We start from the raw sequence: 27,359 nt of genomic DNA, 5'->3' as shown, positions 1-27,359 counted from the left end.
CCACTCCCTCCATGAGCGTCCCCCGCTCCCCACAGTCCATTCAGCGTTGGGTTCCTTTGAGGGTTCAGGGCCACCGGGGTCCAATCCTCCCGTCCCCGAAGCCCCACTCTGCGCTGCCGCGGTGGAAATGCACCTTGAACCCACGCCTCGGGGTCGCTCCAGATCCAATCCGTAACAGTGGCATTCTTAGACTTCCCCAACCACGGGCACTTTGTTGTGATTATGTTCCATAAAACATCGCTGTAGAACATCAGGTAAATTCATTTGCATAAATTCTGTTTGTGATTTTCAGTAATTCTGAGGGAGGAAGGGGTGAGTTTTGGGGTAATGGTGCCTCCCTACCTTCACAGTATTTGAGATACTCGGTCTCAGAACACCCCGTGAGAGCAGCCTGTGTTCACAGGTGGTGTCGGGCCACCTTGGATGGCTGTGGAGTGTGAGCTGGCTCAAGGCCTGTGGCACTGTGGACATCGTCTTTCAAAGGCTTCAGCCAGCGTCAAGCAGACCCTGTGCTTTTAAGTTGTACCTCGATTGGTCATTTCCCAGCTTCCTGTTTCAGTCCCTACTTTTGTGACTCACCGATGTCCACGGGTTTCTTATTATCCTCAGATGCATGCCCCACTAAGCCTTTAGGACTGTCATCCCCAGAGAAGCTCAGGTAGAAAGCTGGGCACCCTGGGACACATTGAGTAAGAGAGACAAATGCTGCCCCTCAAGAAACCATCAGCTCAGCTGCAATACTTGCCCAAGGCTTCAGACGCCACAAAAACAATGGGTCAACTCTTCCCAGAGAGCTCACGGCCACGCCACAGGAGCTGCCAGAAAACCTGTCTATCAATATCAGGCTTCACCTGGAAGAACCTGCCTACAAAAGCAAAATCAGCAATATTTAATACCTGGCATGATGAATGCTTTAATCAACCCATTTCCACTTGCGTCTGAACCACTTTTTAAAATCCAATCTCCTGTGAAGCAGCCAGGCCATGGCGACGAATACCAAACACCTCATCAGTCTCAGGAGTGCCAGGGACATTTCTGTTTCAGAAAAAGTCCAGGAAATAAAAGGCGTGCTCCATGGATATGAGCCTTTAAAATGCAGGTACCAGAGATGAGCCTTCTCCTGGTGTGCAAGTCTGAGTCAGCTTACACATACGGAGCATTTACACTTGGTTCATGGTGTTCTTTGTTTACAAAATCATTATTAAATGTTGAGAAAAGACCAAAAAAGTCAGAGGCAAGGGTTTCATGTGTTGGGCTTCAGGGAGATTCCAAATGTTGTTGGAAGCTCTGTCTTTCGATCGACTTAGGCGCTGGAAAGAAATCTTCTTTGTTTTGAAAGGGGGCCACTTCCTGCGACGTCACCTGGTCACCCTCTGGACCCAGGTCCTGTCCCTGCAGAGTGCGGTTTCCTTGGAGTTCGGAGATTCGCAGCTCTGATCATCCCAGCTCCCCCAGGCCTGTTTCTGTTCATCAGATCTATCACAAGCAGCAGCAAGGACTGGGAAGGCCACCCTGCTTCACACCCAAAAGACTGCCCAGCTCAAAGTATGAGTGACCAAGCAAGTGACAGGGACCACCACATAAGCACACCCTCCATCCTTCTGCACTGCAGCTAAAACAAATCCTTAATTTAGCAAAGAACAGCAGGCAAATGCCCAAAGGACCAAATGGTTTATGCTTGAGAATGAGTATTTCAAGTACAAAATCTCCCTCTCTCCTTTCTCTAATCCCCCCCCTCTCCCTCTCTCTCTCTCTCTCTCTCTCTCTCTCTCTCTCCTTCTCTAGATGACTCGGAACATCATGGTTTTCAGGGTATCCTTCCACGATTTACAAACATAACAAGCAGAACCTTGTGCAGACCACTTAAGCAATGCTTCCTTCCCTACAGACCTGCTTCTTAGCCTGGCGATTTCTGAGGTGACCCTGCTCCACAGCTGTGTAAAGCGTGTGGAGAGAGAGAGGTGCCCAGGCCTTGCAAGCCTAGGTGTGAACCCTAAAGGAAAAGTCTAACAGCCACACAGAGGAGCAAGTGGAGAGCTTAGGTTCACAATGGTTTAATAATACGTTACCAGGTCAAAACTCTTCAAATTCTGCCAGAGCTGTGATTTTTGGAACAGGAGAGGCTGGTGACTGTAGCACACAGAAGTGCCCTTACATTTCAGCAGAGCAGTGACTGAAGTTGATCCTGAGGGTCTGAGAAGTGAACACACCTCAACTGACCCCCACCTTCCACCTTTTCAGCAGGCCCCCTGTGGTTATGATATTATCTGTGGAACAGCGTTTTCTTTTAAAAACAAAAGAATTCCAAGAAAAGTGTCATACCTTCTCAGCAGCACTGGGTATGGGAGTACTGCTTTGTTGATGGCCCAGAAGTGGAACTGCTGACCTTTGGTCACACCGAAGTCTGCTACCCAGAGAGCCCCAGAGGTGAACTGCTAGGCCGTATGAACCTAAGAAAACACACGGCACCCGTCCTGCTTTATTCCCGGAGGCTTTGCCTGCTGAAGATCAGGGGAACATCTACTATGTTCAAATGTCTCCTTTAAGCTGTTGGTTAATCCAGCTGCAGCTTTACTCAGCTCCTCCTGCCAGAGGTGATGCAGGCCCCTGGGACCCTGCCGTGGTCCCTGGGTTGACCCTACCCAGATGAGCCCATGCAAGTCCACACAGGTAGACACTTCTGAGAGAACTGGTAAGATCATCTGACACAATCATTCCCCCTTCCCATTTAATTCATCAAAAAATGTTACTTTGAATTGAATTTTTCCCAACTCACCCATTAACCAATCCCACTCGCTAAATGCTCTCTCATGTTTCCTAGCTTGTAAATTCTTTATCAGGCATTCAGGCCTAACAAACATCACTTCATAATGATTATCTAAACCGTGTTCAGAATCACTGCCCATATGTTGTCCATCATTGCTTCTAAGTTTTGTCTGCTGCATTTGAAGTTCAGCTCCTGAACTCATCAGAAGATTTTCATTCCAGACTAGAATCTTACATTCTCAAATCATCAAGGATATTTCCAGATGATAATCTCCTACCAGGCTTATGAAAAAAGAATTTAGATGTGTAATAAAATGTAGGTAAGCCACAAACTAAGGGAAAGATAATGGCTTTTATTTTTATTGGAGCAAAAAGACTTAGCAACTTGGAAGCTCCTGCATGTTGGAAGGCACAGTCTAAACTACAGCTAGTGTGAAGATGGCAGGTGACTCAGACATCAAGGGGTTGAAGGTATGAAGAAAACACAGCATCCCTACAGAGTCTGGGAAGCAAAGAGAGATGGGGAACATTTAGAAAGGCAGAACAGGTGAGCCAAGGGACAGAACTACCAGACAGAGCTGTAGGAGGCAAAGATGGGCGTTCAACCCAAAGCTCCAGCCAGGGTAACGGCAAAGGGAGAAAAGCTCTGAAGAGAAGCCTCTGGCACTGAAGACCAGATGCACATAGGACTCCGAAATTGTGTGTGTGTGAGAGAGGGAGAGGGAGAAGGAGAGGGAGAGGGGGAGAGGGAGAGGGAGAGGGAGAGAGGAAGAAGGAGGGGGGAGGGGAAGGGGGAGAGGGAGAGAGGGAGAGAGGAAGAGGGAAGGGAGAGGGGAAAGGAGGGGGAGGGGAAGGGGGAGAGGGAGGGAGGGGAGGGGGGAGAGGAGACAGAGACAGAGGGATCATCTTATTTTACTGATTACAATCCTCTTGATGATCTGAATAATCGGCTCAAGATGTTTAATGAGAAAATTGGTGTGATTACTCAGAACAAAATTTATAGTACATAGAAAAAATTTATGTAAAACAAAAGGTGATTGTATCCTTTTATGCAGATGTACTAATCCATTAAAAATGTTTTATATTTAGATCCTTGGCATATATGTTTAATATTTTGGTCCTATCTAAATTGCCAATACCTTAAAATAATTATTTCCCTTTCCTTCCAAAAATATTATTTACTCTTCCAACTTGATCCTACAATCCTAGAGTATCTTCTAATCAGTATTTTCAATAGGCCATTTTTTCCTTTAGCTTTTTAATAAAGACCTAAAAGAGTAAAGAGGTAACTCAGAAAGGACCTTGAGAACGCACCCTGCCACATGTCACAGCCTGTTAGAGGCCAGGCAGAAGGTCCAGCTCCCCCTGGCTGTCTCCTGCCTCAGGACACTGTGAAGTGTAAGTGTGTGTTTTAAAGGAACGCGTCTGGGGTGACTCATTATAGAGCATCAGACATTCAACAAAGGTGTGCAAAGCAACTCATAAAAACAAGCATATCCAGGAAAAACGTCACTACCTTTGAATATCTTGGGGGCTACTTTCATTGATTATTGGGAAGAAAACAGGGAGAGGAACAAAGAACAGTGTAGGGTAGTGTTTGGAAGATTCCTGTCAAAGGAATTCTCCGGGGCACACAGCAGATCTTGAGCAGGGCAGATGGTGTGCAAGGAGACCTGGCAGCAGGAAAACACCAGGCCCCCCGGATCAAGGTGTACCTACGCCAGGAAGGAAGAGCAGGCAGCGTGCGTGGGGTGCAGGGAGATGAAAGCCATCACCAGTCTCTCTACAGAGCCCCGAAACAGGGAAGCAGCCCTCATCCTGCAGGAAGGAGGAAGCAGCTTCCCAAAAATGGGAATGTGTGACCAAAGGACTCCTTAGGCGTGAACTGAGTGTGCTGGGGACGCTGACGGAGGGAGAGGGGCGCTGGCAGTGCAGGCAGGAGGTGCTCAGACTCACCGGGTCAGCTGGGCGAAGCTCTGTTCTGCTCATCTCAGTGCAGAGCGCGTACTGAGGGCAGGCAGCGGAGGGCCACGCCACGCGCTTGTGGCTCCCAGCTTATTTCCTCAGGTTTTCACTGGGATTCATTAATGTAAGGTTGTGGCGATGAAGGAACATGTGGGAAGACGATGGGATTGCACGTATTCAGGAATAATGATTCTCCACCACACGGACAAAAGTGGAGGGACCTTGGCCCCAAACACAGCCAGTTGTCTCATGACGCCCTCCAGGCCTGGAGAAGGAACTGCCACTGGCAGTCGGGGTGGGTGGGGGAGAACTGAAAAAGAAACCTGGAGGAGTTTTGTTTATCTACTTTATTTTATTTTTACCATTATGCAGAAGAGAGAAAGAAAATGAGGAGAGGTGAGAAAAGAACGCAGGAGGGTGATCGTTTGCTGGCCGGCCTCAGGTCCCACACCTCTGAGGCCTGAAGTGCCCACGAGGCTGGCACAGGTGCGTTTGGAGTTGTGCAGTGTCCTTGTTTCAAGCACGAGGCTGCCGGTCCCGCGAGCAGAGCTCAAGAGCTAGCTGCTGGACTTGCTGAGCAGTGAGGACGGAAACACGTCTGGAGGAAGTGGGGCCTCAGATGAGAGCTGGTGCTCACAGACGGCAGAGCAGCGTAGGAACGCTGGGAAGTCACCGCGTTCTGTGACACAGGGGACACCCCCGCTCCACGGCGGCTGCTGGACACTGAGTCTCAGTTCTGTCCTGTTCCTGTGACACACGACCCTCCCTGTTGCTCAGGGACTGGGCACCGGCATCTGTGCCCTGTTTCGAAGTATAGGCTGTGCCAGGGAGCTTTTCGGCGTCACCTCTTGGGTGCCCCTAAGTCGGTATGGCTCATTTTTCAGGGACTGTATATTCCTCCATTCAGTTGATGAGAAAGGACAGTTAATAAAGGAGGCAAGAAAATAGATGATTTGCCTTAGTTCAGCACAGGTAAGTTTAGACAATGAAAGTTAATTGAATTCTTACCAAATATGGTAGTTGAAAAGATAATTAAATATGTGAACGATTCACTCAGAGATCCTTATTGGCAATTCAAGTAAAATGATTCATTTGAACTACTATAACAGTATCATGATAGAATTTGGGGTTCTTTTAAAATTATTAATTAATAAGCAAATATGATTTTTAAAAAGTCTATATATGACAGTCTAAAGAGAAACATGAAAAATTAAAATAAGTAAATTTATCACTATTTAATGTATTTTAATAATTAATTTTTTGTGAATTTTAATACCAAAATGTATTCGTGAAGGCTTTTTAATGTAAAATCAGTGGCGTAACAGAACATTTCTAAATCAAAGACCCAACAGTTTTTCCTGGTTCACAGGTTGGAAACGCACAGGAACCATGAAAATAAAATTCAATTCAAGTGTGACCTCTGCAGTGTGTGCTGTTAAAGCTCCCGGCCCACAGGGTTAACTCTCACATATTTTATGGCCGTAGCTTAATCATACCTTCCTTTTAATAATCATTAATTGTAAGACTAAAAGACACACTTCTGTGATCCTTTGTGGCTTATCACCAAGGCAGCTGAGCAAACATCAGCCTGACCCCTTGTCCTCTTGGCAGGCTGGGAGGTCAGGACTGGAGCTGTCTTTTTGAAGCCTTGTCTTCATGAGAGTAAGAATGGGTTGATGGGTAAAACTGAGGCAGGGGATCCGTTTAGGGACAACTGCAGTGATCCAGCCTGGAAACACAGGCTGCCACAGGGAGCCCAGCGGAACCCCGGCTCACGGTGCGCTGCAAAGACACTCGGGAACAGGTTCCCTGACTCTGTCTGTGTGCTGAACAATGCTGCTGCCCACCCACCTTGTGCAAGGCGTTGTGCTAGGAGCTGGGGACCAGAGTGCTCAAGTGGGCTGCCTTCCCTGGGAGGAGACGGACACAAGGGACAGATGGCAAAGTGACAGCCCAGGACACGGAGGCAGGCATGGGGAGAGCCAGGGCTGGGCTCATCAGGAGGCCCGAGGGAGGCTCGCGGACCACAAGAGATTCCAGCAGGGCACTGAGGAAGGGGAGGGAGTGAGGGTCCACTGGAGTCTGGATCTACAAGTGCAAAGGCCCTGAGGCAGAGGCTGTCCTGACACGCCAGAGGAGACAAGGCCGTGGAGTGAACGCGTGTCTCCCCATGTTTCTGTGCTGAAGCATCATCTCTGTGCTGGTGAGAGGAGGGCCTCTGGGAGGTGATGAGGCCACGGACGGGCCCTCGTGAAGGGCCCAGCAGTTGTAACGAACAGGCCCAGACAGCCTTGTCCTTCCCCAATGTGAGGACAGGTGAGAGGATCTGTCCACAAACCAGGAAGCAAGAGCTCATCAGATCTGAGGCCCAAGCCTTGAGGCTGGGTCTCACCCCGGCCTCCGGCCTCAGCATCGTCAGCAGTGACCCGCTATTTATGAGTCACCCCATCTGCCATATTCCGTAAGCATCCTGGACAGACTGAGAGCGCGGAGAAGCCAGTGTCCCAGGAGAGTGTGAGAGGAAGACCAGAAAACAGCAGGTCAGAAACTGGAATGGGTCAGGACAGGAGCAGAATGAACAGGGGGTTCCAGGCCATGAGGAGGCCTTGGATACCATCCTGGCTACGCCTGGAATCCACCAAAAGTGGAAGCCCAGGGCGTGGCGCAGTAAGAGCCAGGTGGGTGAAAACAGGCTGCGGAGCTGGGGTCAGAGGCAGCTCGGGACGGGTCTTTGTTTTCTGTTGCTAAAACAGAATGCCTGAGGCTGGGGGCTCAGAAAGAAAGGTTTATTTCACTCACAGTTGGGAGCTGAAAGGCCAAGACAGCATGACGCCAACTGCCTGGCTCCAGGTGAGGGAGTCGTGGCTGACAGCATCACAGTGGCTGGGTCACAGCGAGCAAGAGACAGACAGCCACAGACAGCGACGGACGGACTGAGGTCACCAGCTGAGACGGAAGCAGGAGCTGCTGATGGGCCCACGAGCTCTTTATAACACCCACCCATGAGAACTACCCAGTCCTGCGGGACCTAGCCACACGCAGCCAGCCTCAGTCCCTCACGGGGTCTTCAGTTACAGGAGGGCAGTGAGGCCGGAAGGGGGACGGAGGAACGGCCCCTCCCCCCCTGCGGGACAGGTGTGCAGGTGAGCTGCGGGGGCTGCGGTGGAGACCACAGATGAACATGGCTGACATAGGCATGCGATCTGAGGCCTGTCACGGGAAGGGAAGCACCAGAGAGGAGGGCGGGAGCCAGCCTTCTAAAGGCTGGGGTGCATCAGGAAGAAGTTGTGCACCCGTCGAATTCATATGCAGAACCTAGCCCCAACCACACCTTATTTGTAAATAGCGTCTTTAAATTGGCAACCAAAGTTCTGTGAGATCACAAGAATAGGCCCCTGGTGCATTAGGCCTGGTGACCTTGTGAGAAGAAGAGACACCAGGGACGCAGGAGGCGATGGGAGGTCTCGCCGTCCAGCCCAGAGGCCCTCCTCCCCTTCCCTGAGCCGTGAAGCCACCGGGGTAGAATGGAGGTGTGCTTCCTCAGGCGAGCACGGGTGGACGCACCAGGCACGTGCTCCAGGCCGGCGCTGCGGCACAACAGACCCTCTGGGGGACTGCAGCTGGCCTGGCCTGGGGAGCCTTGCAGGAGAGGTTAGTTCCCGCTCTGAGAGCGCGGGCGTTACAGAGGGCTCCTCCCCATGCCCGAGCATCCCTGGAGAGGAGTGGCACTGGGAGACGTGAGCCCCGTAGAAGATCCTGTGCTGTGGGCCCCGAGGCTGGAAGGACACTGACCCGAGGAGGCTGGAGGCCAGGGCGAGTGTAACGTGTCGCCGAGCCACTGTGCAGAGCAGCTCGGACACATTCCTGCTCCCGGAGAGACTGTGCCCTGCGAGACTCAGGAGAACCCCGGGGTGGCTTCTGTCCTGCGTTCCCGCACATGCGCGTCACTCTCTGATCTCCTAAGTGGCAAATCCACACGCTCGCTGTGAGACATCTTTCATCGTCTGCTCCAGCCGCGCTGTCGAAGGCGAAGACCATCTACAGACCGCTCCGCTGCTGTGCTTGTAAACCAAGCAGCAGTCTGGGCCACTGACAGGTTGTGCCTTTTCCCATGGAAATTGCTAGTCATTATTTTTTTCTTTTCTCATAAACTGCTGTGAGCCCAATGAGTAAGAAAACTCCAGGTTTATACCAGAGACCACAACAGTGTCTGAAATTTGAAGGACCGGAGACCTTGGCGGCAACATCAATTCAGTGAACTGAAGTGTTTGCTTTCTTCAGTTTCAATTTAATCAAAAGTTAAGAGAGTGAAGAGTTACAAATCACAGACCTCGTGTTCTGTCATTACTCCTTATTAGACACTGGCCTTAGTAGATGGGAGAGCTCCGGGAAGGGACGTCGGCCAGGGGAGGGAACTGACAGGTGACCGGAGTGTGGGCTCGGGAGGCCAGGCAGACCCCTCCTCCCACCCCTACACGAGGACTTCCCTGGGTTAAAACGGACATGTACGCACTGGGCATGCTTGGATGGATGCACATGGCGTGCACAAACGTGTGTGTGTGCGCGCACACCTGTGTCCTGCTGGTTCCAGTCTCCTGGGGAATCTCGATGGACACAAAGAGTCTCTGAGCCAGGAACACACACAGCCTCACGAGACCCATCGGGGGCGAAGGAGTTACTCCTCCTGTGCCCTTGCTGCCCTGCTGCATGTCCCCAACACCCGGAGGCTGCCTCAGGTGCCCTTGCTGCCCTGCTGCACATCCCCAGCACCCGAGAGGCTGCCTCAGGACGGCCAGGATTCAGCACATGCTTGGTGAGTGCGTCCGTGAGTGATGGCAAGTTCTGGTCCTTCTCTTTGCATAGCACTCATGGGCAATAAGAACATGGGGACAAGTGACGATGGCCCCCAGGAGAGGACACTGGCAGAGCTGGAGAAATGCTCCGTCTTGCCGCAGGATGTTAGGAGGCCTCACGGGAGAGGAGTTTCTCTGACGGGAGTGGAGGAGGCTGCTCTTGCACAGGGGACCTTGGAGCCAGGACGCAAGGAAGCCCAGTCCCAGCCTTGACCTGCAGGCCACACGGCCACCAGAGCAAGAGGCCATGCCACCTGTCCCCGCACTCTCCCACACGCCACACGGGATGGATGGAAGGCACTGGCCTGAGCAGGGGAATGGGCCGTGAGCCCAGAATGAGTGAGGAGACGGCCCAGCTCTCAGGCACGCGGGAGAGGAGACACTGACCCTCCTTAAAAGAACACACCTGAGTTCCAGAAGAGAGGTTCAAACTCGGGATCTGGGGGACCCTTCACTGCCAGAGGACAGTGGAGCCGAGGCAGACCTCTCTGCAGCTCTTGCTGGGCCGTCTGTAGAACGCTAAGGCAGACAAGACCCTGCTTCCCCACACACAGGTCCCCAGAGACAGTCCCAACCCACACACGTCCTGCCCCACAAGCCACCTCCGGGGATTGAGAGCCACTGGCCCCCAGAACGTGCCGACGGAGTATCAGACGTGCAGCTGTCCTGGGGAAAACAGTCTAATGAAAACATGTTGACAGAGAGCAGAGCATCCAAGGTCCCACCAACAAGAATGGAGGCACGTCGGGGAACACACGTGGCGCCTGCAGACCCTCAGCGTGCACAGCCCACTGGCAGCCCGCTTCGGCCCAGTGGGCAGGCAGGGTTCCAAGACGCCAGGGCAGGGCCGTGGCAGCTGGCTCCCCACACGCTCAGAGGAGGAGGAGGGCACCCCCTCATGGCACACGGGGCCGGGGAGCCGCGCAGGGCCGCTCTGGGGATCGGTGGGCTCGGGCTCCCTCCGCTGAGCAGCAGCTGACCTTGGCAGCGACTGACCTCCTCAGCGCCATCTCCTGCTCTGAAGCCCCAGGGATGTGTGCCCGCTCCGTGTCAGTTTCCTGGGCTGCTGAACACAGACTCCCTGCCCCCTCTGCAGGCAGCAGTCAGGAGTCTGAGCGCAGGGTGCAGGCTGGTGTGCCCCAGGGGCTCGGGGAAGACGGGCCAGGCCTCTCAGATTCCCGGGCACGGGCAGCAGTATCAGTCCACCCTGTGCCTGTGTGTGTGAGGACACCATCACTGGGTTGGGGCCCCTGCAAATCCAGCATGACATTACTTGATTCCTCTGCAAATACTCTCTTTTCCAAATAAGGTCATTTACAGGTTCAAGGTGAACGGGAACTGCGAGGGATGCTACTTAACCCAGTACCATACTTGATAGGCTTACTTGGGGGATTAAATAAGACATTGCATTTGAAGTGCCAAAGGAGCTGACCCTATCATAGCAGAAAACAATGGATGAAACCCGCTCTGTGCCCTGAATGTTCCCCTTCCAATCCATTTCAAAAGGTACCATCCGTTCCCTACCTCTCATTATCTTACGGTTGTATTAATTTCCTGAGCTTATATGCCTCTCTTCAGCCTTCCTCCCTGTATAATTATAAGATAAATTTATTCTCATTTATAACATGATTGCTAAGACGTTCCTAAAGCTGTGTTCCATGTCTAGTATGTGCACCCACAGTGAGCACTGCTGAATCAGATGCCAGTCAAGGTCCTTAGACTCTTAATCCTCCCGTCACACCTCTTAATTCTCTTTCAAGTGATAAAAGTAGCAACATTTATTATGCATGTACAGTAGTCATACCCGACAAGATGTCATCTGAAGGTCTCTGCATGTATTACCCGGCTAATCCTCACAGCCGCCTAGGGGACAGGTGCGACTCTGAATGGCCTTTGCAGGTAGGAAGGGAGACAGACTGCTGCTGGCCAGTGTGAGCCAGAGTAGGGAAGGCCTCCACAACTCCAGAGCACTGCCCGACCTGGCCTGGCAACGCTGCCACAACACTCTCCTGCCAGACACAGCCTGGGCTCCCCTGGTGCGTGCGATCCTGGAGTCACCTGCTCTCCTACCAAACTACAGAATCGTCACAGAAAAGCACAGATCAGACTCATCTCATCCTCCTCTTGCTCCAGCGATGGCCCACAGCAATTCCTTTCAAATGGAACCATTTTAAAAAAATGGATAGGTATTTTAATCAGCTTTTTTGCTGCTGTGACTAAAAGGATCTGACAGCGCAATTATGGAGGAGGAAAGGTTTATCTGAGGGCTCTCAGTTTCAGAGGTCTCAGTCCATAGAAGGCCGGCCCCATTCCAGGTGAGCAGAACATCATGGCGGAAGAGCACGGCAGACGGAAGCAGCTCACATCATCAGGAAGCAGAGACTCCACTCTCCAGATACAAAGTGTATATCCAAGAGCCACGCAGCCATTCCCAGCTCCTCCAGCTACACCGACCACTCCAGTTAATCCCATCAGGAATGACTCACTGATTGGGTTAAAACTCTTACAACCCAACCATTTCTCCTCTGAACCTTCCTGCATTGTCTCACATGTGAGCTTCTGAGGGACACCTCACATCCAAACCGTAACAACAGGGTATTTTTCCATCTAGGTTATTAATGTTTTTAAAGAACATTTTTCTCATTTTCAATTATTCTTAAAGTACCTAGAAAAGTTGTGACCATACAGCAGGCAGTTAAAATAATGAAGATTCTCAGGAATCTGAATTTGGTATTGATGGAATATGAAGCCTTGTGTTAACCTCATACAGAATCCTTCAGAATTTAAATGCCCTTAATTTCCAACTTTCTATGATTTCGTATTTTATGATTGGGCACCTTCAAGTACCTAGCAGCTGTTGCCTATCAACTGAAGACACACAGTCCAGTGGATGTAGCGGTGTGAAAGTCTGATCTTCCCAGGATGGCTCCACTGAGCACGTGCAAGCTGGACACGGATGGCTCATCCTTCAGCATCCAGAAGCCATCCTGTTCTTGAGGCTGGCTCAGCGAACATGCTCTCTGAGCTCCCTCCTGCTGCAAACCCCTCCTGGGCTGCGTAAGAGGAAAGCTGAGCACACAGCTTGCTGCCGGGGGCTCTGAGGCCTCCGAGGGAGCAGTGCATGGGGTGGGTGACACAGCTGCCCTCTCCCACCACCAGGCCGGCCCTGGAATGGGGAGACTCAGCCTGCAGTATGTCGTGACACCCTTTTGTGGGGAATGTTCTTCCCCAGGCTTCTTCCACAGGGACAGGATGATACTTGATACTGTTCAGAAGCCAATGGACCTAATATGCAAGCCGTTTACATTAGTTAAGCCCAGCTCTTTTGGAGGTGGCTGGGGGAGACTCGGCTCAGCACTCCATCCATCCTAAATAGTCTGACGCCTCGTGCTGTTCGCCCTCCTGGAATGCTCAACACAGATCACAACCCCATTCTCAGCAAACGTGTAAATGGAGCCAGGGCTGGTGCCGTGCTGGACTGGAGGGCTCTCCTCGGAGCTGCAGGGCCCTGGCTCCAGTTTCTAAGGGGCTCAGCGTAAATCCAGCCACTGCCTGTTGGGTTTCCTGACAGATGATCTAAGCAGCTGACAGCAGGGAGGTCGGGGAGAGAGAAGCTGCCTTTAGAGCAAGTCCCTCTCACCACACGACACGGCGCGAGCCTTGCCCTCTCAAGACGGCACTCAGGACAGGCTCCTTTTAATGTCATGCCCTACACCAAAAATCAACAAAAATACATTGTAAACGAATACGTCTGTTTAGCAACCAACCAAGTTAACTTCTGACAATCTAGTAACTGCAAAGAGAGGGCTGGGTTAATGCTGTGGTTTGCATATCATTTGAGCGTCCCCCAAAGGTTCTTGTGGGGAAGCATAGGCCCTTTAAGAGGTGGGGCCTAGGGGAAGGTGAGAGGATACCACCACCCTCAGAAGGGGTAATGCAGTTCTCAGGGAACCCTGGTAAGCTCCCTTGACAGTACGTTGCTATAAGCAACACAAGCTGGTCTCCTGAATCCCTCGGCCTTCCTGTCCTGCCCTGTGACCTCTTATGCATGTGCTCCTGCCATTGGGGTACCCTGGCCACAAGGCCCAGAAGCAAATGCATGTGCAATCTGATCTTGGACATTCAGTCTCTAAAACTGCGAGCTAAATCAATTTCTCTTCTTTGTTAGTCTTTATAAGTACCCATCCTCAGTTATGTCATTACAGTAGCAGAAAACAGTCTAATGCAGCTAAGTAATCATAAATTAACAGGAAATCCCATTTTATGTTTTTATGTGCAAATGTTTAAGGAATATTTGAAATTTATGCTTTGACCCAAGGCTATAATTTAGGGCATAAGATAGAGGAGAGAAAACTTGGTCCTCAAGAAATACTTATGAAATTCTTAATACAGCTTAATAATTCATATCAATTAATAGACCATCTAATTAACAGAACATATCTTCTACATGTTCTAGGCATATTTTAGAGGTCTCCAGGTGACCTAAAAACAGTTGATATTTCCTGAGGATTGTTCAGAGAAGGTAAAAACAAATACTTGACAAATTAACACCTAAATACAAATGAGTTCAAGATCTCTGTTGGAGAAGTCCGGGAAACTGTGGGCAACAGTAACTAGAATTGGGAATGGAAGCAGTAATTTGGGTGGAAAGACTGGTAAGGCCATGAGAGAGTGGGGTAACCCTGAGCCCAAAGAGCGCTTCCCACAGCCACGGGCCCTCCCGTGATCATGGGCAGAGAGTTCAGGCAGGAGTCCAAACAGCATCAGAGACAGACGGACTTGTGGGATTAAGGCTCAGCTACTTCACCGCCAGAAATCAGACCAAGGTACAGCCTGAGGGTGTGACCTCAGGTCGCCTGAGACAGCCATTTCTTCTTCTGAGGCTGTTTCCTCATCTGTAAGTGGGGAGACTGCTCCACTGACTACCTATGGCTGCTGGGAGGGTTCAGGCTGAGGAGGGACTACAAAGCATGACCGGAGTCAGGCGTGCCGGCAAGGTGCCAGGGGACAGCCCTCAGCAGTCACTTCCTGCCGAACACCCTGTGAGCAGCCAGTCGGGAGACACCTGGAGGCAGCAACTCCTGAGAGACCCACACTCAACCTCCTCCTCTACTTCCTCTCCTTCCCTGCCTCCCACTCTCCAGCCGGTCACTCTGACGAGCCTCCTCTCTCTCTTGTGCCTTTTGAGTGGTGTAACTCGGAGTTGCATTAACAACAGTAAAAGAAAATCTAGAACAAATTTTCTTTTTGGGGAAAAGAGTTATTGAACACATTGTAGACTGATGCAGTTTATTAAATTGACAAGTCATTACTAAAATATCACCAATTCCCCAAAGAGAACAACAAAGCATCAAAGATACTCAAAGTGCACTTAGAAGAGCAGCCACATCAATGTTTACAACAGCTCAATTCACAATAGCTAAGCTACGGAACCAACCGAGGTGCCCTTGGATAAATGAATGGGTCAAGAAACTGTGCTACATATAAACAATGGAATATTACTCAGCCTTAAAGGAGAATAAAATTATGGAATTTACAGGTAAATGGACGGAGCTGGAGAATATCATGCTAAGTGAAATAAGCCAATCCCCAAAAAACCAAAGGCAGATGCTGATCCATAATGGGGGTGGTGAATGGAGGAACTGTGGATTGAGCAGGGGTGAGAGGAGGGAAGGGGGCGGGGGAGGGGAAAGAGGGTGGAATGAGATGGACATCATCACCCTAGGTACCTGAATGATCCCACGAAAGGTGTGAGTCTACATCAGGTGGAGCAGAGATATGAACAGGTGTGCTCCGTTCATGTACAATGAACTGAAATGCATTCTGCTGTCATGCGTAACTAATTAGGACGACTTTAAAAAGTGCGATATCTATGACACTTAAAAACATCTGCAATGCCTTTCAAGGATACGCGACAAACCTCAGCATAAACACCACCACAGCAAGTCCTCTGCAGCAGCGCATCTGCCTCTTTACACTCAGCCAACACCGTGCTTGGGAATGCGAGGTAAAGAAGAATGATTCACACAGACGCAGTCTGGAAAGCTCAAGCACAGTTTAAGTGGAAAGGCTGCTTTTTCTATTTTTTAACTTCCTCAGTAGCATAAGCATATTGTCTACAGCAGTAGCTTAACTCTAAATGAAAACATAACTGAATCCTTTTTCCTGGACATGTTTCTGGAAGAAGCAAAACCCACACAAGCTAGAGAGGGTAGGACACCTGGAGAGACATGGCTTGCCATTTCAGAACAGTTGAACTTCCTAACTGCAAGAAGCTCACATGCCCCCTCTCCTGCAGTGAGGCAAACGGGGGCCCATGCAGGTGTTTCTAAGGCAGGAGTCAAAGCGGGTGTGTGTGTGTGTGTGTCTCCATCATTTCTCACGTAGGCCACGTGTGGGAGGCCTAACCCCAATGTGATGGGCATTAGGTGGACCTTGGGAGGCAATCAGATTTAAATGAGGCCAAAGGGGGTTCTCCTATGGGGGGGATCGGTGCCCTTAAAGGAAAAGGAGGCTCCAGAGATTCCTCTTCACCCCATGAGCAAGAAGGAGGTGCCTGCAAGCCAGCTGCCTTGATCTCAGTCCTTCACCCTCCAGGAGACATGAATGTGTGCAGGGGAAGCCACTCAGCCAGTGACACTTTAGAGTGGCCCACGCTAAGACACCCTCCATAGTCAAATATCCTGACGTGCACAGCGTAATCATGTAGTCAGCATTTTAAGAGCTGTTAGAGACCCGCACCCGGTTGAGTCTTTTCAGCATCCCTTCACTATCCGATGCTGACGCCAACCTTCCTTACCGCGCAGGGTCTTTGCCACCTTTAGTAGAGGGATATCTTCCCTCGCCCACCAGAGCTCTCTTCCATTACAGACGGCAGTGAAAGAGCTACCCGAACGCCTTTCTGAGGACGCTCTCCTCCAACACCTTCACAGACGTATTTGTCACTTTGTCATCAGGAGTGAAGGAGACGGGTGTAGGAGAGGTCTGCAGCCATGAGGGTGCACAGAGAGCCGGTAAGGACCCAGACACACCTGGGCCTCTACACGGGCGACTGCTTCCTGCTGCCCTCTCACCTTGATGACTTGATGCTGGTCATTACACCAAGAAAGTGGGACTCCACTCTCCAGCTCAATCTCTCCATTGTGATTCATAAACAAAAAGCAATTTCTTCAGTGAAACTCAACTTAAAACTGATCATGGATTATTCAAATGGAAATTATCCTTTGCTTCTTTTGAACTGAAAAATCAAATCCGACTGCTTGTTTCAGTTCACACTTTTATTCCTCGTTCATAAACAACCTGCTATACATAATGCATTTGTTCATTTGCCACATTTAAAATATACATCGGTGAGTCCTTTGCCAGGCACATGCAATCATCAGGAGATTTAAACTTGGCAAGAAATATTGAATGTCTATTGATAAGCTTGTGTTATACTTCACCAAAATGGTATCTCAGTACACATGTGGAATAATTTCTGCAAAGGCAACCCGAGGGCAAACTGTACTATAAAAGCTATGGGGAAGTCTCAGGATACGAAACCAAGGCATGAAGAATAGGACAGAGGGGCAAAAAGACCATGTTAAACCATTCTTGAAACTCCTGAGTCACACTGATCTTTCTTTTCCATTTCTGTTTTTATATTGATTTTCTCCTAAAAGTCCTAGCACCTCTCCATGGTGTATTTCTCTGCCCACTTATTCTTACATTTGTACCCCTTCTCCTCTTTCCCTAACCTGCAGTCTCTGGTCTCCATCCCCATCTTAGTGGACAGTCATGGTTCTCTCACCAGGTACCGATGAGCAGGAAGAGCCCCCACAGGCTGCCCCCCACCCACCTGACCCTGCCTCCCAGGCATCTCTGAAAACCGCCCACTTCAGACCCATTAAGCCAGCATCTCCAAGGCTGGCCTGGACACTGAAATCAAAACTGTCTCCCTCCAGGACCCTACCCAGCGGCCAGGACTGCGGCTGCCAGGATGGCGGTCCACGTGGGCACCAGGTCTCGTGGGGGTCTGTGTGACGTGGACCTGCTCCAGCCACGTGGCTCTCTGACTCCAGGGTATCAGCGCTCCTCTCTAATGAACCTTTTCTCAGCATACACACCTGAACCAACTCTGATTTCTCTTCCTTCCGCCCTTTCTTGCCATCTCTCTCCTCTTCACAGGAAACTCCTTTAAGGAGTCTTCATAGTTTTCATGTCCATTTTTATTCCCCCCGCCCCCCGTTTGGATCCCAGCCCACAGAGGTGTTTCTTCCTGACAATTCCCCTGAACTAATGGCCTCGGTCCCCCAGAGCAGCAGCTTCTGGCCTAACTGACCAATCCCTCCTCCCTGGATGTTTCCATCACTGACCCCAAGAAAGCACCTGTCCCCACGTTCCTCCTTTCCTCCTGGTGTCTGGTTCTGCCTCGTTTTAGGGAATTCTTAGTAGCGGGATTCCGCAGGTCTCAGACCTGGGCTTCCAGTTGTATCTGAGTTTGTTCCCTGGGTGAGCAGACCTGCTCCCTGGCTGTCAGTACCACCTCTGTGTTCATGAGCCTCAACCTGAACTCCTGGAGGCACCCCTAACTTGTTAGTTGTTCAGGCCAGAAAGCCTGACACCATCGTTAAGTCCGTTATTCCTTATAGTGGGAGGACTCTGGCTCCCAAATTTTGCGCTATTTGCATTGAATTTACTGGGGAAAATTAGTTACTAGTTACTAGTTACTGGAAGCAGCGAGAATCCTGGACTTTCCACATGAGTCCGTGTCATCACACGGGCCCTAAAACTGGAAGAGGCTGGCGGGAGAGCTGGTTAGAGAGATGCAAGGGTGGAAAAGAAGAGAAACGTGAGGAGGCAGGGAGCCTGGATCCACCAGGCTGTGAGGATGGCAGAGGAGGCCGGGGGCAGAGGAGGCCAGGGCCAGCGAAGGCCGAGGCCTCGGAAGGCAGCATGCAGGAGCAGGTCTGGAGCCCCACGCCTGGCTCGGACCTCACCACTGGGAGAGGTGCATGCACACCGTTCTCGTCTGAGGCCTGGGTCATCCATCCTGGTGGCACAGAAAGTCAACTTGCTCCCCGCGGCCAGAAGACCAGCACTCCTGCCTGCTCCTCCTCAGCCACCCGCCATGCCCCTCAGCTGGCCGACCCACTCCTGCTCCACTAGGTCCAGCCCCTCGCTCACCTTCCCGCAGGACCTCCCGGCTGATCCCTTCACTCCAGGGCGTCTGTCTCTGCTGCCCGGAACCCCAGTGCTGTCAGAGCGCCCCACACAAGAGCCACGGCCCTCGCCTGCACCTCCCAACTCCACGGGCCCGGCCCCTTGCTGTCTCCATCCACCCGCTCGGGCCCTACACGGGTGGTCTTGCTGCCCCTCCAACACTCTGCAGAGATGCCCACCCCAGACGTCTGCAGGGAGGCACCCGGTGCCCACAGCACCTGCCTGGCTCACCTCCACCACACGCCTCGGCAAAGCCCAACGGCGAGGGTTTCGGGTGCTCAGCTCATGGCTGTCCTTCCAGAACACAGCGCAGTGCGTCCAGGGCGAGGCAAGGCACCCTGCCCGGGGCCATGGCTCCTGGTGTCCCTCCTCTTATTCCTGCTGCAAATGTCCCAGTTCTGCTCACTCTTCCCTCACCGAGGTGACCGGTTCTCATCTTCGCCCTCGATCCTCCCTCCAGCTAAACACCCCAGGCTGGTTTTGCTAACAGTCGCCTGGGGGATGGAAATGTCCTGGACCTGCGGGGCTCCTGCTGCTCTCTGCCTCGAGGCAGACCTGGGGTGTCCCCCTCATCTCGAGCCTCTCAGACGTGCCTCAGTGGACCTCCCCACCTGGTGCTTCAGGTCTTTGCAGCTGCCGGTCACTGCTGCCTGGCCAGCCTGTTCTGCCTCCCTCCTCTCAAGCCTTCAGGACCTAAGCAAGTGTCAAGGGCACAGCCTCTGGGAATCTGGTTCTCCAGAGACTCTGTCCAGCTGCCACAGCCCACCAGCCTCTCCACACTGTCCCTCAGCAGCTGTCTCCTCTGTTCCCAGATTTATTTTTCTCTTTCAACTGGATTGGAAATTTTTGAGGGTGGTGTCCACATCTCTTCCTGCTCTTTGAACACCAAGTGACAGTACAGTTTCTGCCAACAGCAACTGCTTAAGGGTGTGCTCGGGTTGTCTGACATGGAAGTTTCCCTACAATGTCAAAATATAAATGTGTAACAGCTGCCCTTGGGGCGCTGAGTTTCTTCTTTGCTACTCAGTTTCCTTTTAACCTTAACTTAGACATGATTTTACAATGTCTGCAGTTATTTTGTGCAAGAGGCTTTATAACTTTATGAGCAATTTTTTGTTTCCTTAGTTTTAAGTCAACAGAGGGCTTACTTATAAAGATCTGCATCCCAGCACATTTGCTGTGAGACTGCTGAGGGTGAGGCAGGGAGGCCGGCTCCAGCCTCGTCCTCCACTCTCCCAGAAGGGATGAGCGAGGCAGGAGGGAAGGAGGAGTCCAGGGTACACTGTTCCTGCCCTCCGCATGCTGATCGACTCCAAGAAGAGGTGTCAGTTAAATGAAGGGCCACAGAGGCAGAGAGACCCCCCGGGGGGAGACAGACCCTCAGAGGAGGAGGAGCGGGGGCCGGAGCTGAGTTCTTGGGGAGCTGGTCTGGGTGATACGCTAGGTCCTGCCAGCTCACATTCCCTTCACAGAGTCCTGCTACTGCACTGTCCTTTTTATACATGGCAGGACTCTCTGAGGAGCTTAGTTAACTAGGAGCCCATGCGCAGTCAGGAAAAGAAACCCTTGAGTCCTATTATAGTTATCATTGTATATAAGTGCTGGCATTTTTCTTAGATTCACAATCCCTATTTGAAAGCCCTGGAATCACATATGCTATTAATGATTCTTCCATATTAAACAAGTTAAAAAATATAAATAGATCAGGGAAAGTTCTGCCACTAAATGAGCTACAAAAAAACCAAATTGGTTTCAGGACTGAATTTCAAATTGTGCTCATGGCATGGTGAAGAATCCCTAGATGAATTCAACCCTGGTTTTAGAGCCAACCAATGCAAATTAATTCATATTTGTTTCTTCAAGGCTTTCCTCACTGAGACCCAGAGCTGAAACAGTTCTCTCATGCTAGAACTTGGGCAAGAAGTTTCTAAATACAGAAACAGAAAAATTCACACACAGGAACTTGTGAAAGGAGGGCCCTGGTCTCATGTGGACAACTGAGATTCGGACTGGACCATCTTAGGAAAGCCAGACACCGTAAGTCAGACAAATTCAAGGGTCAGACAAAGCGCATCCTTGGTGAAATGAAGACGGCTGGCAGCAGCGAGGTACGAGACAAAGCGCGTCCTTGGTGAAATGAAGACGGCTGGCAGCAGCGAGGTACGGACTTCTGGGCAGACCACAGAGCACAGGAGGGAAGACAGCACCAGACAGACGACGGGACAGAGCATGGATCAGAAATAAGCCCATGCTTCTAGGGCGAACTGATCTCCACAGAGGACCCAAAGCAGACACAGGAAAGGCAGGGTCTGCAAGAGATGAGGCTGGGAAACCGCATCCCCGTGCCCAGAAGAGGAAGCTCGCTGTCTCACCCAGCCTAAGAGGCAGGTGAAAGTGGATCACAGACCTGAAACTTCAAGCTCCTGGAGGTCGGGGAGACTCCTCCGGACACTGGTACAGATGATGAGTTTCTGGTAAGTTGACTATGACGTCGTGAGAATTTTGAGGGGACCAACTTTACTAAATCTATTCATGTTTCTGCTGACGATCCATGATTTTTACAATCAGAATCATCAAAGGGAGCCATTTCATAGATAAAAATTTCATTAACGATTTGAATGAAATCTGAAATCACCTGCTTTTCAGATAGCACTTAGGAAGCAAAATTCAACAATTTCACCATAATTTTATTGTTTTCCTCTTTGGGGGATATTTGCGATTTTCGATAAATGTTCTCTGGACAAAGCATTTTTTTCCTTGAATAATTCAGAAGGTGAAGAGAAGGCATGCTGCAATATTTAAAAGGCTTTTTATCTCCCACCGCTCCCCGACCCTCCCCCAAAACAATGAAAACAGACCCCTGAAACCCCAGGAGGGGCCTCCCCGCGCCACGCACCTTCCTTGTCGTTGTGGTGGATGATGGCATCCTGAATCATGTCGGCCAGGTTGAAACGCACCCTCTGGTGCTTGCCATGCCTCAGCCGCCGCAGGAACCCTTCCTGCTTCTGGAAGGCCTTCTCGCGCTCATAGTAGGCCTTGATTTGCTCACAGCGCATGCGCTTCACCAGACGCTGCCGCTGGCCCAGGGGAAGGGACTCCAGCAGGCACTGGTCAATTTCCATTTCATGGGATCGGAACACGCTGCATAGCTGAAAGCAACCTGGAACAGACGAAGGCGGAAGTCACTCGGCCTGCCTGTGGGCGCTGCGCGGCCGCCCCATTTCAAACCGCCACGCGCCACCCCGAAGCCCTTTTGCTCTTTTGGGCTTGATACGGACAAAGTCCTCTTTACAGATGAGGGGACACAAGCGGAGTGGATGTCTCACTCAGCCTTCCATGGTAACACACACCGCAGAGTTAGACACAGGTAGTTTTGTTCAACAACCACTAACCATGCATCCTTTCCTAACTTTGTAAATCCACACCAGAGGTGTCACCGTTGGCCCTGGTTTTAAGTTAAACTTCTAGCTGAATAACGCTAACTAAACTATGTGCATTTCATTTTGGAAGCAAGTCATTCTGGGTCTCTCGGAACACCCTAACACACTTGGTTTTGCACACATGGTTCAGCTGACTTAATGGCACGGAATGCACACGGCTTTCAACTCTTTGGATCCTGCAGTGTTGCTGCCCACCATTTATTGCTGAACCCTTTCCATCATGATCAGTGGCATTTATTTCTAAGAGCCCCAGCTATGGTCAAGTGTAAGAGAGATGGCACAGAGATTTTCTTTTTGCATGGCAACGTGGTGCATAGGATCATAGCTGTTGTGGTCTTTTTTTGTTTTTACTAAGATAGTGGTTAAAAACTGAATTTTCATTCTGCAATTAAAAACACTCACTGTCCTTCAAGGTTATATTTCCTGACCATCACCCAAAACACTTGAAATGAAACTGTAAAGACATGTTTTTAGCACCAGGCTAAAATTTTCCTACTGGCAGAAAATGAATGTTAATCACTGAAAAGTCTAGAGTCTGGTTTACTGGATGGATTGAGAGCAGCATTTATATGTCCTTTCCTTAAATACTGAGGACAGGGGCCTCAAGCAAGCTGAAGTAGCTACATGGGCACTCAGTGTGGCTGAGCACTTGCCATGGCTGCAGACTGGTTGTCTTTGGAATGGCACCCAATTCCTTAGGACAAGTGGGGTAATGCTGGTCCTCTCTCTGTTTATCATACACTGCAAATCTTCATCTCACACACACCAGCTCTATCGTATGACCATCTCTGTTTTGCAAGTAAAGAAAATTTAGTTGAGAACAGCTGAGGCTTGCTCAGGACCAAAGGGATGATTCTAGGAGAGTCAGATGTGCTTCACAAAGGCCCAGGAGCAAGTCAGGATTGTCTCAAGGCAGGCACCTCACGTGCAGCTGCCTTTGCATACACTGGAAGGGCAAAGGGAGGGGAAGCAGTGCGGGGATCTTATTTTGGTGTTTATTTGCTTTTGACAAAAGCTTACCATTTTGCCATCATATTTTCACCAGACTTTTCATAAGTATTTGTAAAAGTGATGTTGGAAATATCAACTAGCCACATACAAACCGGTCCCTTTTCAATGACTCTGACACAGACAGACACGGGCAGCTCTGAAGTAATGACAGATTGCCCCGAGTGCGTTGATCTGACAGAGCGCCGCGCTGCCACAGACAGCTCTCATTAGCGCTGGTGGCACTGCTGAGTACTGAGCAGGGAGAGCCTTCTGCAGTGACATCTGCTTAGGAAACAGCAGCTCCGTCGATATACCAACTTTGACGCTCGCCACACTCAGGTGACTGTCCTAGCTCGTCATTAGGTGCCCAGAGGTCATCAGGGCCACCAGGAAAACCCCAGGAGGCAGAATGGTGGGCACACACTGACTCTGATGATGGCGGGGAGGGGAACATCTGATCGTCTGATGACACGGTCGCCCTCCAGTGCTTAGCGCTGAGAAGGGCCTCCCAGTGAAACTGTCAATTAACCTTCAGGGATTCTACAGGGACGGCTCAGGATTCATTGAGTGTCCCCCACAGCCTGTCAAAATGGCACAGAGGGTTGCTCTCAAATTAATGTCCTGGTTCTCTATGATTTCAAAGAACCAAAGGCCATTATTGTTAAATTTCAAATTAAACGTGTGAAATTTTAATTTAGATTTTTTTCTTTTGCTAAATAATGCCCTGTCCCTTGACTTGAAATTATCCATACGTTGGTGTTTTATAATCGGAAAATACATCGGGCATTGACTTTTTCCTTTTTTGGTCTGATTACAGGAGTATCAGCTACATTCTTGGGTGCGGGTATGTTGATATGCAAGACAATACACTAAAAGTAATAATTATGGGGATGCCTACAGTGTGCACATCTGTAATCCTAGCAACTCAGGAGGCTGAGGCAGGAGTCTTGCAAGTTGGAGGCCAGACTTGGCAACATACGGAGGTCCTAAGCAGGGTGGTCTCAGGGCATTATATTATAGCAAACCAGAAAAATAAAGAGGTTAAGAGGGAAAACCCACTAAGAAGAGGCACTCCTGAACTTATTCTGCTTGTACGCACTAGAAACACCCTCACCTCAGCTGGAGTGAAAATGGCCACGTGGCTACAGCCCACTAAGTGCTGAGGACCTCTACACACACCACTCTGGGATCCCTGCACCAGAAGACAGCAATCCTGTGGGCGGAGACCGCTCCAAAGGCTGTTCCTAAAAACTTGCACCCAATTTTCAGGAACGGACTTTCCCCCAAGAGTCGTGGGTGATTTTTGAAATGGACTATGTCTCAGACCACAGAGCAAAGCAGATCTCAAAAGAGAAGAGGAGAGAACACAAAGGCAGTTCTTAACACGGTCAAGAGTGGGACGTCAAGCAGAGAAATGGGGTCTCACCCCAGAGTGTTCAGGAACTTACAAAGTTGATGCTCAGCAAAGCATGGGGTGGTGAAGGTAGCATGGTAGAGATAAATATTTTTGGTCATCCACTGACAAAACATCCATATCTAATTGTGTAGATTAAATTTAAGCAGCTCATAGGAATTAATTTAAGCTTTAAGTGCATATTTAAAAGAATACAGTTTCAAAAGTCAAGAAGCAAAATATCAGATTCATAAAGGTAGAAAAGAACAGCCGAGGAAGCCCAGACCAAAGAAGAGGGAGGAGGGGGAGGAGGAAGGCGGAGGAGGAAGGAGGAGAAAATATAAAACAATTAGAAATGAAACCAGCCAAGAGAGAAAGTGAAGGCACGAGAAACACACAACAGAATGTGACTAGAGAAGAAATTAAAAAATGAATAGATTCATGTCATTATAGTAATTAAACCAGTTGTTAAAAACCTGTTCCCCAAAAACAATAACAGAAAACACTCAATAGATAAAAACAAGAACAAAAATATGGCTGGAATGATTCTTCCAGCATTTAACAATGGACAGCCTGCATTTTTACCCAATTCTTTCAAAGAATAAAGATGGTAATGACCTCAATTCATTTTCTAAAACTAGAAAAAGCTTGATCTAAAACCAAGTGAGGGCAGGGCCACAGTGGAGCTTGGGTTGGTCTCAGGGCCACTCTGCGCAGATTAGTGAAGGGCACGGGCTTGGGCGTTTTGCCCGTGGAAGGAAGGATGGCTAATTTTAAAACATCCACCTGTGTGAGATTCAGAAGGAGGCCCGCTGTCATTGCTTCCACTCTACCTGGGATTGAAGCTCTAGCATAGAAAAAATAATAGCGGGAGAGAGGGGAGGGGCAGGAGATGAGTGCAGAGGAGGAGAGAGCAGCTCTTCGCCAGCAGCTTTCTGCACAGAAAAGCGACGCTTCCCAGGACTGATAGCTCAGAGGGTCACTGAGCACAAATCCAGACACGGGGCAGACCATCAGGTTTCAAGCCTAACAAGGAATGCCATCTCACCAACACGCTGGAAGATGTAAAAAGATCTGTAAAGTGTCATTGACTGACAAAGTCCAAAAATGTCATTACCACTACCACCGAAAAGCAAACGGGATAAAATTTAAGATGCATCTTTCCTAAAATCAAGGTGCTTTCAGATACCTCTTGAAATATGTTACAGATAAAGACAAAATAATCTAACATGCAACATAAACATTTCAGTGTGATGAAAATAAACCATTTAAACAATCACGTCCCTTATTTTTAGAGAAAATAGATCTATTTTGCTGCCTTTTGTCTTCATTATTTTCTCTTTCTGCTACTGGTAGAATAGACACTTAGGTAACTGGAACAGAATGGAGCCAACAAATACGAAGACACAAATCCCACACAAGTGCCATCACCACAGTGGTGACAAAAAACACACAAGGACAGCTGCCAGATTGGTGGCAAAGGTGTAACATGAGCCACTGAAGGAGCATGGCCTTTTTGATAAATGATGCCCAAGCAAGTGACATCTACAGGGAGAAAAATGACCTGTACCTCAACCTTGAAGCCTTTATCACAAACAACCCCAAATATATCATAGATTTCAATGCAAAACAAATGACCACAACACCTCCAGAAGGTAACATAAAAGTCTTTGAGACTCAGAGTTCATACCAAATCATGACTGAAAAATGAAAAAAGCTGATAAATTGGACTTCATCAAAACTAAAACCTTTTCCTGTGTGAGAGACACCATTAAAAAGATGAAAACAAAAGCCAAAATAGACCATATTTTATATCACAAAGCAAATCTTAGTAAATATTAAAAAAATAGAGATAATACCCTGCGTTCTATCAGCTCATAATAGAATGAGATTAGAAATCAATGACAAGATAAAAACAGAAACCACTCTAATACCTGGAGATTAAATGATGCACTTTTGAATGATGAGCAGATGGCAGAAGAAATCAGGGGAGAAATAAAAAATTCTTAGAAGTACATGAGATTAGTAATCCAACATATCAAAATCTCTGGGACAATATGAAGGCAATTATAAGAGGAAAGTTCGTAGCATTGAGATCATAAATTAAAAGAATAGAAAGACATCAAATGAATACTCTAGCAAGTCATCTCAAGGCCCTAGAGAAAGAAAAACAAACCAACACCAAAATCAGTAGAAAACAGAAAATAATTAAAAGCAGAGCCAAAATCAATGAAATTGAGGTTACAAAAAAAAAAAAAAAAAAAAAAAAAAGATTAATGAAAAAAAAGTTGGGTTTTTTTGAAAGTATAAACTAAATTGATAAAACTTTAGTCAAATCAATGAAAAGAGGGAAAAAATCAAATTATAAAATCTGAGAGACAAAATATCACTGCAACACTACTGAAATCCAGATGATCATCAGATAGTATTTTGAAAATCTATACTTCAGTAAGTTAAAATTCTTGAAGATATTGACAAATTCCTAGAGGCATATGAACAACTCAAATTGAACCATGAAGATATAGAAAACACAGATCAATTTTAAGCAATGAAACTAAAGCAGCCATCAAAAGCCTTCCAACAAAAAAAAGCCTAGGACTGGATGGATTCTCAGCTGAGTTCTGCGAGATCTTTAAAGAAGAACTAATGCCAATTCTCCTCAAATTATTCCATGAAAATAAAAAAGGAGAAAACCCTTCCAAACTCATTCTATGAAGCTAGTACAACCCTGACACCAGAATCAGACAAAGA

The 27,359-nt window shown here is 49.1% G+C and overlaps 1 protein-coding gene across 4 annotated transcripts in view; it reads right to left on the bottom strand.

Moving 5' to 3' along the window:
• The window catches only part of MYO16 (myosin XVI), a 551,974-nt gene that overhangs the window by 383,988 nt on the left and 140,627 nt on the right, over window positions 1–27,359 (bottom strand). For all 4 annotated transcript variants that reach the window (XM_079137420.1, XM_079137419.1, XM_079137417.1 and 1 more), the window contains one exon: window positions 21,682–21,945. In XM_079137420.1, the coding sequence (XP_078993546.1) occupies window positions 21,682–21,907 (226 nt within the window). In that variant the 5' untranslated portion in view covers window positions 21,908–21,945. The remainder of the gene's footprint in view (window positions 1–21,681; window positions 21,946–27,359) is intronic.

Source organism: Sciurus vulgaris (genome assembly GCF_902686455.1).
Source record: "Sciurus vulgaris genome assembly, chromosome: 4".
Classification (NCBI taxonomy): Eukaryota; Metazoa; Chordata; class Mammalia; order Rodentia; family Sciuridae; genus Sciurus; species Sciurus vulgaris.
This window is presented reverse-complemented; position numbering and strand designations above follow the sequence as displayed.